This window comes from Pocillopora damicornis, chromosome 7 (assembly GCF_964200805.1).
Source record: "Pocillopora damicornis chromosome 7, jaPocDami1.2, whole genome shotgun sequence".
Classification (NCBI taxonomy): domain Eukaryota; kingdom Metazoa; phylum Cnidaria; class Anthozoa; order Scleractinia; family Pocilloporidae; genus Pocillopora; species Pocillopora damicornis.
In genome coordinates, this window is record NC_142676.1 from 15,722,521 (window position 1) to 15,737,060 (window position 14,540).

Below are 14,540 nucleotides of genomic sequence, written 5' to 3' on the forward strand. Positions count from 1 at the left end.
TTTTTGCCATTAGGTCCCATAATCCTTAGCATTTGTCATTTCATCCACCAGTGCAAAGGCAGTCAGTAATTAGCACTTTTTTACCTTTTGCCTCATGGCTGCAATGGTCCCAATACCTACATCCATGCTGCCATGAAAAGACTTGCTCCTTATTACTTATATACTCATCAAGCAGGCTAGAGTTAACCCTTTAACTCCCAAGATCAAATTATTAATTCTCTCCTCAAGCTGCTACACATTTCCTTGTAAATTAGTAATGAGAATTTGGTGTCAGATCAAGATAACAACTAACTGATAAGCTTGAACATTCTCACCACCTATTTACTGCATAATGTAAGGGAGAAGTTTTTTGTCGATCACTTGTGGGAGTTAGACTGTTAACGCTTTCAACAGCGTCTTGTACTTTAAAGTTTCCATTAATTTGTAAAGATCGTGTCTTAAATGTAGAAATCGCTCCTTTTTTATTGTGTGATGTTGACTGTTCTGCTGCTTCAACACGACTGATTCTTTGAAAGAACAAAATATATTTTTAGAAGATAGCGTGAGAATCAATTATTTTACTTAAGCTTTGTTTTAAATTTGAATAACGTATTGTGATCGTTGTTTCACACGTGGCAATCGAGCATAATCTGTTTTAACTTGAAAATAAATCTCATAGAATATATATTTATGAATTTACTTGATCGATTTGATAAGATCTATTTTAAAAAGGATAAAGAAGTTAAAACAGATGACAAATGTTGTCAAAAACAAGAGTTAGTTTGATGATAATGGAATGAATGTTGTCCATGCGGTCAGGTCATTAATTATGAGTGTTTTTCCAGGCTATTGTTATTCAAGTTACAATATCTTGAAAATCAGTTTACCAAAGAAAATATCGCGTGGATAAGGTTAAGCACCATATCATGCCGAGCTACAACGAAATAAACGAGTTTTACCGTTAACGCCAAATGGTACAGATGGAGATTAAAAGGTTTGTAAAGTTTAATTATATCTTCAACAGAATCTTTAGTTATATGGATAATGATATAAAATAATTATAAAATAATATTTCGATAAACGATTTTATTTTAGTTGGTATAATTTCATCATTACTTATTTCAGCTACATATCCTACACCTCTACTTATTGGATCAAATTTTTTAATCAAATTTCTATATTTGCTTTGTTCAAATTTTTTTTGAGTAAAGATAGATTTTATTAAATTGTCGCAATCTATGTATCATGTCGAGAAGTAGCTCTTGAACGTGCACATATTAACCTTCTAAAGCGGCTATTTGGCATGAATTTATATATATGTTTAAAATTTGATCTTCTTCTGTTTTATAATTATTTATTTTCATTATATAATAAGTTAAAATAACGTTTTAGTTTTGCCAAAACTTGAAGTGTGACTTAAAGTAGTGGTAGTATTTCAATATTCATAGATCACTTAATTTTTTATCTTCTGCAATATTATATCATGAGTCTTGATAACTGGCCTAAACTTGCGAAAAGTAAAACTGAATTAGGCAAGAAATTAATAAAGTGAATGAAACAATATTAGACAATAAGTTAGGTAAGAAAGTTAATATTTCAAATCGTGAGAAAACACTAGACGATGTCTTCTTAACCAATTTATTAACTCCTAAACAGAAAAAGAAAATAAAACCACGATAATTTGTGCCTGCTTATGGCATAATAGCGGTGATGAAGTTGAAGACGTGACTCTTGATGGTTTGTTTGAAGGTGTTGAAACACGAAAAGAAAAATAAACTGCGCCTTTAACCACCTGAATATCCAGAATATTACATAAATCCAGATATTGACCTTCCTCCATCTTATGGAGATTATAGTTAGCGTGATTATGCAATTGATGAAGATGATGTTGATGATGAAAAAGGATGATAATGGTGTTATTGATGAAGAAAATATGCAAGATAATTAACAAATAGAGAAGCCTTGACTGCGCTCTGTTCTGTTATAAAGCACGCGGGAAGCGGTTCGAGCACGAAAGAAGCGTAGGGAGAAACACGAGACGTAGTCGAGTGTTTCTCCCCACTTCTTGAGTAATGCAGGCGTTACGTCACCCGTTTTAAGAAATATGATGAGTTACTTTAAACCAAAATTTAAGTAAAAATGAACATTCAAAAAAACCTTTGAACAATAAATTAATGATATAGTATGGAAAGAGAACTAGTTTTATCATCTTATTCTGTCAAAGATGTTAATAACAACAAACCAGAAGATTTTAGAAGAAAATTAAGTCGTACAATATCTTTAGATCCAAATTAGGGGTATAACATTGGTTTGAATCGAACAATAATAACCAGTTAAAAAAATGTAGTAACGACAGTGGAAATACTTTCAATGGCATTAATTTTGCAAGTGGTGTCTGGGCTTAGACAGAGATTTCCAATGAGATAACTGTAATTGATAACTGTAATTACAAACGATGGCGAAGAAGATGAGTATCCAATAACATTAACATTTAATGAAGTTTTGTTCAGAGTTGAAATACCTATGAAACAAGGTTACCAGCTTGATTTGAGTGTAAGTGATTTTAATTTATTAATTGGTTATGAAAAAAAATTGTTAAGGATGAAAATGCTCTTGGTCTATTTATCCCAAATTTATCATTTATTCCAAATTTAAGTCAAGACAGAGAATTGATGAATATTAAATGTGACCATACGAATAATTCTCTCGTTGATGGATCTGAAAGCGACACAATATCCAGCTTTTGAACAGCTGTCTTGCAACCTTCACTTAGTTTTACAATGGAAGCAAAGAGTCACTGATTCACCACTCAACAACACAAACATGGATTCAGTAAGGATTTATATCACGGATGGAAAAAGAAGATTTGTTGATTTATGTGGATCTGATACTTCTTTTTCAATTTTATTGAAACCACGATTATGAGGCCATATGAGTTCAAGAGAATTTATCCTCCAGCTTTAGGAAAATTTGTTAACAAGCACAAAGGGACAGGTGTACTTGTAACCAATGTTAAAAAAAATTGCTAGTACATTATTTTCCAAAGTTGCGAAGCCTGTACAAAAAGCACTCAAATCAGGGACAGAACATGTTGGGAAGGAAATTGGTGAGATATCAGGTGATTACATAATGAAAAAATTAAGTAGAAGCAAGAAACAAACTGGCTCTAATGCACATGTGATATCAAAGAGGTTGCGACAAGAATTTTTTTTCTAACATAATATACAATTTCAAATTTCCGCTCAAGCGTTACGAAGAAATGCGATGGTTCCTTTTCAGTTAGATGACGTAATACGCATGCCAGCTAATAATCATTACCATGAAAGAAGCAGTCATAGATTCACGATAAACGATAGATCTTAATTTTTTGATTGGTACAACGCCAATTTAGGAGAACAGTTTCAATTACAGAAAATTGGTGAGGGAACTGGTTAGGGTGGTGGTGGTGGTGATAGAATCACAGTTATTAATGGTTCCCACAGGTTATTGAAGTATATTATGGTTAGATTGTTTACGACAAAAATAACTTGAACAGAGTAGTAAATGTCAAAAATCTCGACTACAGTGATGCCTTAAACCGTTGCTAAACACAGTTTTTGATGGTATTTAGATTCAAATGGTACTGCAGCAAATACAAATACTGGTTTTAGTGCAAGAAAAGCTTTGACTGTCGGTGCTGCCAATGTCAACGCGTCAATTCCCCTAAATCGTTATAGCTCTTTTGAAGATTTAGAACACAAAATGTCAGTACCAATGCATTTACAGTTTAATATTGAACTGCAAAATGATAATGAGTTGATTCTCAAACATGTTGGTGCTGATGCAGGAAGAGTCGTTGTTAATCGATTTCTTTGATGGGTACCAAGTTAACACTCAAAGACACTCTTTATGATTTATTTGTTTGCTAATTTCTCAAGAAACAAAACAGAACCATTTGAGAGAATTATACAAAGTTTCTGCATCAACTCGTTCATCTGTATTCTTTCAAATTTCATTCAGAATTGACAATGTCAGATATGTTATTGTTTATTTGCAGGGTAAAGACAAATGAGATGCATTGTAAAACCTTTATACTTCTATGATTTCGTTAAAATTGATAAAATAGGCAATCAATTAGTTATTGTATGACAATTATATATAGCTTATGAATGTAAAATAGTATAATCTTTCATCACATTAACTATGGTGTTATACAAGGATTTTTAGCCCTGCGAAAAGCAGTACCAACACATGTGAAAAAATATTGTATTTTTTCACATATGTTTGCTGTAACAAATCAGCTGCCAACTCGTCACTCGCCTTTCGCGCCACTTGGTCAGATTGATGAATGAACAGCAAGGCCTTCACGATTCTCAATACAAGGTGGTTTGTCGGATTTTATTTCGGATTATGGCTCCCAAAACACTGAAAAATCCGTATCGCTTTAAGACAGTGACGTTCAAAAAAAAATACGGAAAGAAAAACCGAAAGTTACGTATTCAGTGGCTTTGGTAATGGCATTCTCGCGGCGAAAACGACAACTGGAAGATTTGCCACAGGGCGATTTTGGCCGTGTATCTGAAAGATTTCCTCTTTCGGTGCGGAGCAAGTCAATAACTGAGAATTTCGTATGTTGAGAATTATGTCTACGGTTTGTTTTTGTAGTGCTCCAACGCATTTTTTCATGTAAGCCTTAGAGCCAACGCGTTTTTATTTGGGGATTGTCGATCCTTTTACTTTCATTCAATGATAAAGTTGACTTTTCATTGTCTGTAAGGGGCTGTTGTGTTTATATGATAAACAAAATAATTCATGGTTGCTTATAGATTCGGAATTATTCTCGTGTTCAACACTCGAAAAGAAATTCCATATCTACGCGCGCCCATGTATTATTCTGTATATGATATATATGACTAATGTACCATCCACACAAATTGACTGCCAAAATGACTTGATTAGAGAAATATATTCAAGTCATTTGCGCATGTAGTATTCAAAAATATAATTGTAAAAAGTAAAATGATGCATATTGCAATAACTTCGAGATCCGTCAAGAACGAATGCTTTATTTTTTTATGTCGACAAAAATGCTCTAGCAAAATTACATTTGTAAAAAAAGCGCGGTCTAAGCCATCAAACTTGAAACGAAATACAGAACTAAAATAGAGACGTTCGTGACAATATGTGACGAAACATTTTCCACTAGGAGTGAATGAGGCATTATCGTTATAATAGTAAAATTCACCCAAAAGGACGGAAAAACGAAAAAAAATGATATTGAGATATACGTTAAAAATTTTTTAATATTATTATCATCATTATTATGATTAGAAAATTAATATTCGCCGGATATGGAGGCACCAAAGTGTGTGAGGCCATAACGAAACCTTGTGATATTCCTGCGCGTGAAACAATCGATGTATTTTCTCAGGAACCCATGGGAATATCGAAAAAACTTCACGCACTGCGCTACCATATTATCTACACACTGATACAGTCAAGTTTGTTTGGATGTCCGCGGCAACGCAGAGGCTGGTACCTCAGTTGTATCGAAACCGTTAGTTTTGTGTTTAAAGGCTTGCGCATGCTTACCGAAACAGAAACTGTTAAAACTAGTTAGAATCTTTACTTGACAAGCTTCACAGTAATAGTATAGTTTGATTTGACTCTGATGATGACTTCCGCTCAGGTTGTCGAAACGTCAGTCACCACTACCGACAACAGTCCTTCTCAGGACCACACTCACCCGAACGATCAAACTACATTATTACATGTTACTCCCGGGTTCAAACTATATACTGTAAGCTTCACAGTGATATATAGTTTTCCATGGTTTCTTTTAAAGTAGCCCTCCTAGGACGATTTTTCCGGGAGCCACCATTTCTGAGTTACCTTTGGCCTCCTCTTCAACGCAAGTCTTAGGGTTCATCCTAGTTTTTATTCACATGCAAATTAAACTCATTTTCATACAATTGGTTGAGAACCGGCCTCGTTTTGAAAAAGAGGCTAAGGGTAGTTCGGAAATGGCCTAATAAACTTTCGTTCGACATCGCACAAGTTGAGAGTTCTACTAACTATGTGAAAATCCATTTGTAACTCGAGATCACGGTACTGGAAAAACCTTACAAGGCCACTACGTCCTAAGAGGAAGCTCGTTGCGCTGTTCTTGCTTGTGCTTGCCGTATGGTTACTTGGGACGAAAACGCTATCCACGTCGCTGCCTCACCAACTTCGCCTACAGCAGATAGATTGGCAGCCAATACCTTATACGAGGCTAGGAAAGTGCGAGTCGAAAGCAGATGGTAGCATTTACTGCCCTGATATTCGCAGCAAAGGGTCGACATCGCTTCGACGAGCTCAACTAGTACTCACAAGGGTTCTTCGGATCTTCGATATCATTTCCAAGAAGCACGGCATTAAATATTGGCTCTGTAAAGGCACTCTGCTGGGTGCCGTTCGACATAGCGGACATAATCCTTTTGACGATGACGTAGACATTTGTATCCCCAAAATAGACTATCAAACATTTATCAAGTCCGGTGTCAGTGAGCTTCCAGAAGATATATTTTTTCAAACAGAGGACACAGATGTTCATTACAAAGTTCCGCCGCAGAGCGGGATGCTGGGGAAATTACGCGACACCAAAAGCTGTTATAAATACTGTTTGCACAGCGGCTGTAAGCACGCAGATGGTCTTATGATAGATATGTTAGTCTTGGAGAAGGACAGCGATGGAAACTTCATCGAATTGTTCAGTCACACCAATTGGTTTTTACGAAGGTTTATCTACGGACCTATAAAAAGAAAAGAAAGCGACGTTTTTCCTTTGATAGAAGTGAATTTCGACGGTTTTTTAATGCCAGCTCCTCGCGAATGGAGAAAAATTCTCGAATCGTATTACGGCGATTTTATGAGCATACCATACGGGAAGTCGCCCGCCTTTCTTGATACAGATGCATTGAGGAGCTGCGAGGAAATAGTGAAATCTTGAAAAAAAGAAGGAATACAACGTAAAGTCTGCGCCATATAAACATGTCAAATCTATAATAGATCGAAAGCATAAGCTTCACATGATGGCAGCTCTAATATTGACTTTTGGAAACCCGAAAATGTCAAGTTTTCCTGGGGTCGCCAACCTTCTCTCCCCCGTATTTTGTTCTGTACTTTAGTTACCTCCTCGTTTATGTTTTTCGGTTAAGTTTTTTTAGCGTTTTATCCATCAGTTATACCTTTTCGCACGTTATTTCGCGGTACTCTTGTATCTAAAGCCAGTTTCTTTTAAGCATAATCACTTCTTATGTCAGTTTATCAAACGTTGCGCTTGGGGCAGTTCTCTGTTTAGAAATCCTCAAGTTGTTCGATTTTTCAGTTATAGATTAGGCGTTATTAGGCATTTGAGGGGGAGTGGTCGTCGCTAACAGAGTATAAAGGGCGTGCTATAGAACATTGAGTGTTTCGTTTATCCTGTTATCCTCTCCCCAGTCCCTCCAACAGGAGCCTGGCCACGCAAGGTCCAGTTTTTCTGACAGGGTCAAGTATTCATACTTGAGTTGGTAAAGTGAAAAAACATGTACTTAAAGCTAAAATTTTATCAGAACACGCTCAGTAGTCGCACAGTTACTTGCTGTTCTTCTTTCCTTCAAACTTTTCTACTTGAGATTCTGTTGTATATTAGGGACCGGTCATTATTTATCGCCTGGGGGGGGGTCGGAGTATTTTTGTTGTCACATCGGAGCATTTACCTGATCCCCCCGTAGAGTATCTAGTTTTTTAGAGATCCCCCCTTATCGGTAGTGGAAAGTTTCATGATCCCCCCCCCCCCCTTTTCTCCCAGCCACCGCCAAATAACTTTTTGAATATGCAAGTGATATTTTAATAGTGGTACTTACGTCTCATGGACCTTGAACCACAACGGTAAATATTTGCTCGTCAGATACGAACTGAATTGTCGAGGAAGTGCCAATCTCAGGCTGTTCATCCAAATCCACGAAAACATAGTCATCGTCGCTCTCTGCCTCTCCACTTTCGGATTCTTCATCCTCGGATTCCACGTCATCTTCATCACTCGACAGTTCTTCTGTTATCACAGTCTCTTTATTCTGTCGGTAATAGTGACATCGAATGGCCTTCACTTTGTCAAGTTTCCGACCCACAGTCGTCAAACCATGCTTGTTGAGATACAGGTCTAGTTCTCTTACCCGCAACTTTTCAACTTTGCCACCCTCGATGAGGTTATCCCATTGAAAGTCCTTGTACGTTCGTTCGGCCTCTTGCCTTCTTCGCTCCTGAGCTGCTCTTGTTCTGATGTCCTTTCGGATCTCAATATCCTTCAAATGATTAACATATGCAATGACGTGCTTCTCTTCCACATTATATTTTGAGCAGAAGCTCTTCATGGTATCCTGATCGTCTCTGATACTGTCAGAATGTTCCTCGTACAGATCTTTAATACATTTTCTTGGAAGGTAATCATCTGGTGTCCTGCCCGTCGATTCCGTCTGATAGATATCCATGCAATCACTTGGGGTCCCGGCGCGACCTAAAATTCCTTTTTTTTTGGTCTGATCCCCCCCATTATGCTTGTCAATTACGGCTGATCCCCCCTAAAGGTCTTCAAAAAACCATGTGATCCCCCCCTAAATACTCCGACCCCCCCCCAGGCGATAAATAATGACCGGTCCCTTAAGAGATGTATCGATATGCATAGGTACTGTATCGCCCCTGGTCAGCCTTGAAGGAACATTGTGCCAAATACCTTTCTCAACGAGCGGTAGCCTGCAGCGGATGTTGTTGTTTAGATACCCTTCGAAAACGTTATATCGCAATCGTTTCTGCTTTCTTGATGAGAGCAATGAGGGTTGGGTGGCTAAATAAAATGGACGATACGGAAAATAAAAAGAAAGAAAGAAATAACAAACACATAAACAAAAGTGAGTATACTCATGCAACTCTTTGACTAAATTTGCCTCCTCCTCCGGTTTGTGACAGACCAAGATTTGTATAAGCAACTACGTGATTTCAAGTGCGATTTGGTGTTAATAAGCACGAGTGAAATTTTTCAAAGACAACAAAAATACACGAGCCCGTAGGGTACCGGTGTCCACGGCAGAGGAGGGCGTTTTTTCAACTAGGACTCGATTGTAAATGACCCTGATTTAGAGCTTCTTCTACCCTTACGCGAGGGTTTTTTCAACTGGACAATAACTTTCAAAAGGGACTCAGACTTCACTTTCCCCATGGAACTTACGTTTGTTTGTCGTCAGTAAAATGACCAGCAAAAATTGTTAACTATGCAGCTGGAAGAAAAGGTTTGTGTTATGGGCTGTTTCATATTGTATACGTAAAATAACTTCATAAGTATATCAAAGTTGATGTTTATGGACATCGTTCAGGAAACTTTGATTGCAGACTTTTACATTTCATAAGTCGAGAGGATGGCTAATCAGTTGTTTGCCTAAATGACCATTGATTTTCAATTGTTACTTCCAGCCCTTCAAAATAAACTATCTAATTTCATTTTGCGGACTGACGGATGGATCACCGTGGTAAGTGATCAAGGTCGAGACGAGAAAGCACGAAATTTGATCATATTCAGGAAACTTTAACGCAAAAACAGCAAAAAAAATTCCTTATCTCCTATTTCCTTGAATTAACAATCAACCAAATTTCAGACATAATTATTTTATTGGCAGATATTCCGTGCTCATTGCTTGTAAAAGGCTCAGACGAGCATCTCAATACAAAAGTTACTACTTGTTAATATCTTTGATGTGCATACCCATTTCTAGTGAAACCGACCAAGACATTTCAGTATGCACTTGTTTAACTCCTGCCATTAACCAAGAATAAACAAAGACTTTGTAAAAGGAGAGGCCTTAAGACTGCTGAAAAAAGGGAGGAGGATGTAAAAATTTCATGATCAAGATTCGACTTTACGAGAGAAGCTGCAAGGAAAAAAAATCAACTAATTAAATCCTCTCAGAAGTGAATTTCGGGACTCGCTGGATACAGGTAACCCTTTAACTCCCACGAGTGACCAAGACAGAATTTCTCCTTACAACTAAAAACAATATCAAGCGGACATGTGATGAGAATAAATAAAAGTATCAATAAGGGGATTATTAGTCGACCCAATACCAAATTCTCCGAACTGACTTCATAAGACTTGTATTGCAAACAGAAGGGAGAATTACTGAGGAAATCTTGGGAGTGACAAGGTTAATAAAATTCTCGCAGTAACTACTTAGATACTTGCATTTGCTCTAGTAAAGCATTGCTTAGAGATAAAGGAGAAGGTCCAAAATGTTGACTTACTTCAAGAATTTCAGAAGTAAATAGAAAGGGTTTTTTTTTTCGTTTTATACCGACCTTTCCAAAGTCGATAACTTGGTACAGGGCATGTACGTTTGTTTCACTTGTAGGTTCCTGCTTACTTGAGTATAACGGTGTTGGGAGCTTTGAGTTTTAACTTAACCTTATTTAAGATTATTTTAAAGACTTTCATGTGGAGGGTAATGTACGTAACGGCTTTGCCGGCTTTGTTGCGCCCCACAGCGTAACTGACTTAGCTAAAAACTCTTTGTATTATAATGGTTCTGTAATTTTTAATAAGCTAAATCTGACTTAGCTAAAAACCCTTTTTATTAAAATGGTTCCGTAATTTTTAATAAGCAAAATTCTTAATGTTTTAAGATTTTATTCATTTTTACTGTAACTGTATACAGCCCATATTTTAAGATTAACATAACTTTTCCAAGGGTTTACCTTTAGAAGTAGTATTTTAGCATGATTGTGTAGTTCTTATCATTTTAATTTTTATCGGGGCCCCAATTGATAGCAGTGCTTAAGGCATCTGAATGGGCTACCCTGAATACATAAAGGTCTTCTTTTTCTTCTTCTTCACGGCGACAATAGGTAGTTTAAGAAAACTACCAGGGCAACGGCAACGGCAACGGGAACGTCTCTACACAAGAAGGTTTAATGAGTAGAGCAATGGCTGTGCTCTTGTATTCAAAATCGTTGTAAATTTGGTTGCGTCCTCTGAAGCAATGACCAGAAATGACCAAACTTTGCGTTGTCTGGAGAAAGTGAGCGAGAAGGACAGCCATGGAAACTTCATCGAATTGTTCAGCCACACCACTTGGTTTTTACGAAAATTTATCTACGGACCCATAAACAAAAAAAAAGAAAAAAGAAAGTGACGTTTTTCCTTTGACAGAAGTGAATTTCGATGGCTTTTTGATGCCAGCTCCTCGCGATTGGAGAAAAATTCTCAAATCGTATTACGGCGATTTTATGAGAATTCCATACAGAGAACCTCCCGGAAACATTATCGCAGATGCACTACAGAGCAGCGAGGAAATCGTAAAATCATGAAATAGAAACACTGTAACTTGACGTTTGTGGCATGTGAAATGTAACAGGCACCGAAATGAAATTTAAAGTGGATCTTATCAGTTATGTAAGCCCGGGAAGAGTTTTGCCCCTCGGAATTCTTGGTGGAGATCGTAACTCTTTTTCATACCAAAAGATACCCTTTCAACGCACCTGACCATTAAAATCCATACCTGTTTTCGGACTTTGCATCTTAAAGTTATTATATTTGATTTGCGAATCTTCTACAGCCGAGTTTGTTGTGACGTACATTTCGCAAAAGTGCTGAAGATAAGAACGAAATTTTATTTTACTGACAGGCTAGCCCTTGGTCAGCCTTGAATGAACAAAGTGCCACATATAACTTTTCCTACCAGTGGTCACTTGCAGAGTATGTCGCGTTACGCTTCCTCTCAAACGCTTAACCTTGTTCTCTTCTCGCTTAACTGATAAGGTTTTGAATTTCGAGACACCATGCATATCCGGCTAAATACGCAACTTTGCAAAAACTGGCGTCTAAATGAAGGTTGGGAACTTGCTCGCGCGTCCTCGATCTTTGTTGCTACGGAGACACGGATAGCTTCGAAATTGTTTAAAAGTGTATGTTTTTAAACCTTTTTCGTTGAATTTTTGGCACATCAGGAAGATATTCACGAAAGGTCAGACATTCAGACCGAGATGTAATTTAGATATGCAATTTTCAGGTCTTTATTTATTACCCCATCAATTTTGTTTGTCTTCAATAATTAGCCACGAACCCATTGTGTGGTCTGCCTGTGCCATAAGGAAGATAATGATTTAATTCTGATATTTACTTTTCATCTGGAGGATACTCTTGAAGTCATGACCGAGTGAGGTCTCAGAAGAGCTTCTAGCTCTATTCCTCGGTTACCCTTTCTCCCACACGGATTTTCAAGGTCCTGGTATCTTGCGTCAGACATGCAGAGACGTATCAAAAAGGAGATAAGGAACTACGAAACATGATTCTATGATGCGAAAATTGACGCGGAAACAGCGACAGATGATATTTCTTAAACTGCCACCGAGATGAGCTATTGACAAATTTTTAGATATAACAATTTTTCTGAGCACATTGCTCAAAGAAGTTGTTACGAGAAGCTTTTGAAAGTACGTTTCAGTGCATCCGGGAACCGCTTTCTCTGAACGATAATTTCCGAGGTTGTTAAGGCCGCAGTATACTTGTTATTCTTTCCCTTTAAGCAAATTACTCAAGGAAGTTATAAAAGGAGAAATAAAACCAATCTGTTTATTTCAATCGTGTCGTCTGCTTGGACCAAAGTCAACAATGCTCGACAAAGAATTAGCAGGGTTTCCGTATTTGGAACCGCGATGTATTAACAACCTCTTCATCCGTTTTGCTTGCCAATTTTGTGGTCAGCCGACGCGGTTGAATTGAGGAAAAACTTTGTTTTTGTTTCGGAGTTTTTGGGACTTTCGAGTAGGATTATTTTAAGCTTTCGAAATTACAATTTGCGGGATTAATTATGCATATTGAAGTCACGTCCCAGCTTGTCACGGAAAAGCTTTCCAGAAATTTACGAAGGAATTGTCTTAAGCCCTTTGTCGGAGTGACTTGGTGTTTTCAAATAAAATTTCCTTTCGCTTTGAAGAAGCTTCATGAAGCTAAAACTCCATAAGTACACAGTAAATATTTAACATTCCACGCTAAAGTATGTTGGTGTTCCACAGACTTATATTTATAGAGAAGTTTGGTTCTATAATATCAAATTTGGTCTATCAGTTCTTGCTTCAATTTGTTGGAAGTGTAAAACTTGCTACAGTCCAACGTAAATATTTGGAAGAAATTGAAAACTTATTGTTATTGTTGCCAAAGAGAAAGCTCGAAGCTTAAAATAGAAAATGCCTCCACGAAGCGGCTTACCAAAACACGATCATCATACGCTAAATTTGCTTCCTCCTTCGCACGTAAGCGTTAGTTGGGTGAGCAAAGTCCCTGTTTGGTCAGCGAAAAAAAATGTTTTGTCCCGGCAAGACAAAGCCTCTTTATGATAGAGTTGACATGACATACCATTTATGGTTCGCTTGGCTCCAAATTGTCTGTGTTGAAGCACACCCATTATGAGGTTTTGATTACACAATAGCTGAAACTAAATCAAACGTTAATACTTCGTTTGCGTCCGATCAAGCAAGAAAACTTAATTGTCGTAAGTTTGTGTTAAGTGCTTGTATCCAATTTGCTAGATTTTGCTTTTACGTGTCTTGAAGCACGTTTTGCCCGCCAGAGGGAAACTACCAAATTTGTATCACTCAGACAACTGTTTTGCAATATCATGTGGTTGAGTGCTTGGGTGCACGACTTCTTCAAGAGAATTTGTCAGACTTAATTGTGTTTATCTCAACAACCTGACACCTAAGCAAGTTTTAATGGTTAAATCCCAGTTTGAATGTTTGATTTTGACACAAAGTTTTGTTTATCCATGTCAGTTGAAACAACAAACCTTTCCTATGGTTCTTGGTTCACGGCGTTAAGTAATCTAGGTATGAAGCATCACAGATTTACATGTTGATAATGCAGTTATTTACCGATGCACGGGAAACATAAGGATTATGTTTCTAGGAAACGAAACATTGATAAAAAATACTTTCGATTACATGTGATATTCTTGCCTTTTTTTCGTTTTAGGCCTCCAAACGGAAACCTTTAAACTCTTACAAGCATTCTTTCTAAAATTCTGGGAAGAACCGACAACAAATAATACATAGGTCACAACTGGTTTCCGCAATTTGACAAAAGAGATATGCATATATGCGTCTTAGCCTTTAAGTCTAAGCCGGAATAAGGCATCATTTATCTACTCAAGAGTCGTTTGGTTAGAAAGCGCGCAAAATTCTTGCTCACGTCCAAAACGCTTTACAATTTCCTTGGCTACGTATTCCAATCCAATACTGCCACAATTACATTTGTAAACAACAATTTTGAAGGTATTCGGTAATGACCTTATGTAAGGTGTCTGAACGAATATTTTCTCTAAAAACTCTATCTTCATTCTCGGTTGAAACGAACGGATCTCGAAAAGAACCGCAACTAATCTTTGACTGGCATTTTAACGCAACAGAAAAGCCGTAGGTCCCGAAGTATGGTCGTCACTGAAGCGGTTGACAGACATTTGGAACTCTACGGACAATTACAGAAGTTAATATTTCACTCTGCGCTATATTTTGTATAT

General features: G+C 37.3%; 2 protein-coding genes and 1 pseudogene across 2 annotated transcripts; 2 read left to right on the forward strand and 1 right to left on the reverse strand.

Annotated features, from left to right (window-relative positions):
- Nucleotides 1-822: 822 nt before the first annotated feature.
- On the forward strand, nucleotides 823-7,574 carry LOC113682437 (uncharacterized). Its single transcript, XM_027199609.2, has 2 exons — nucleotides 823-973; nucleotides 6,061-7,574. The coding sequence occupies exons 1-2, from the start codon at nucleotides 951-953 to the stop codon at nucleotides 6,947-6,949; spliced, it is 912 nt and encodes a 303-aa protein (XP_027055410.2). The 5' UTR covers nucleotides 823-950; the 3' UTR covers nucleotides 6,950-7,574.
- On the forward strand, nucleotides 2,901-3,990 carry LOC149042804 (uncharacterized; annotated as a pseudogene).
- LOC149042805 (uncharacterized) lies at nucleotides 6,611-8,605 on the reverse strand. Its single transcript, XM_089211976.1, has 2 exons — nucleotides 7,848-8,605; nucleotides 6,611-6,752 (listed from the first exon to the last, which is right to left on the reverse strand). The coding sequence occupies exon 1, from the start codon at nucleotides 8,469-8,471 to the stop codon at nucleotides 7,851-7,853; it is 621 nt and encodes a 206-aa protein (XP_089068102.1). The 5' UTR covers nucleotides 8,472-8,605; the 3' UTR covers nucleotides 6,611-6,752; nucleotides 7,848-7,850.
- Nucleotides 8,606-14,540: the final 5,935 nt, after the last annotated feature.

What these genes read in the sequence shown, in the direction of transcription:
- LOC113682437 (XM_027199609.2), top strand. Translation starts at nt 951, where the DNA reads ATGGTACAGATGGAGATTAAAAG. An exon ending in GTACAGATGGAGATTAAAAG is followed by an intron (nt 974 to 6,060) that starts GTTTGTAAAGTT and finishes TTGTAACTCGAG; the next exon opens with ATCACGGTACTGGAAAAACC.
- LOC149042805 (XM_089211976.1), bottom strand. Translation starts at nt 8,471, where the DNA reads ATGGATATCTATCAGACGGAATCGACGGGCAGGACACCAGATGATTAC.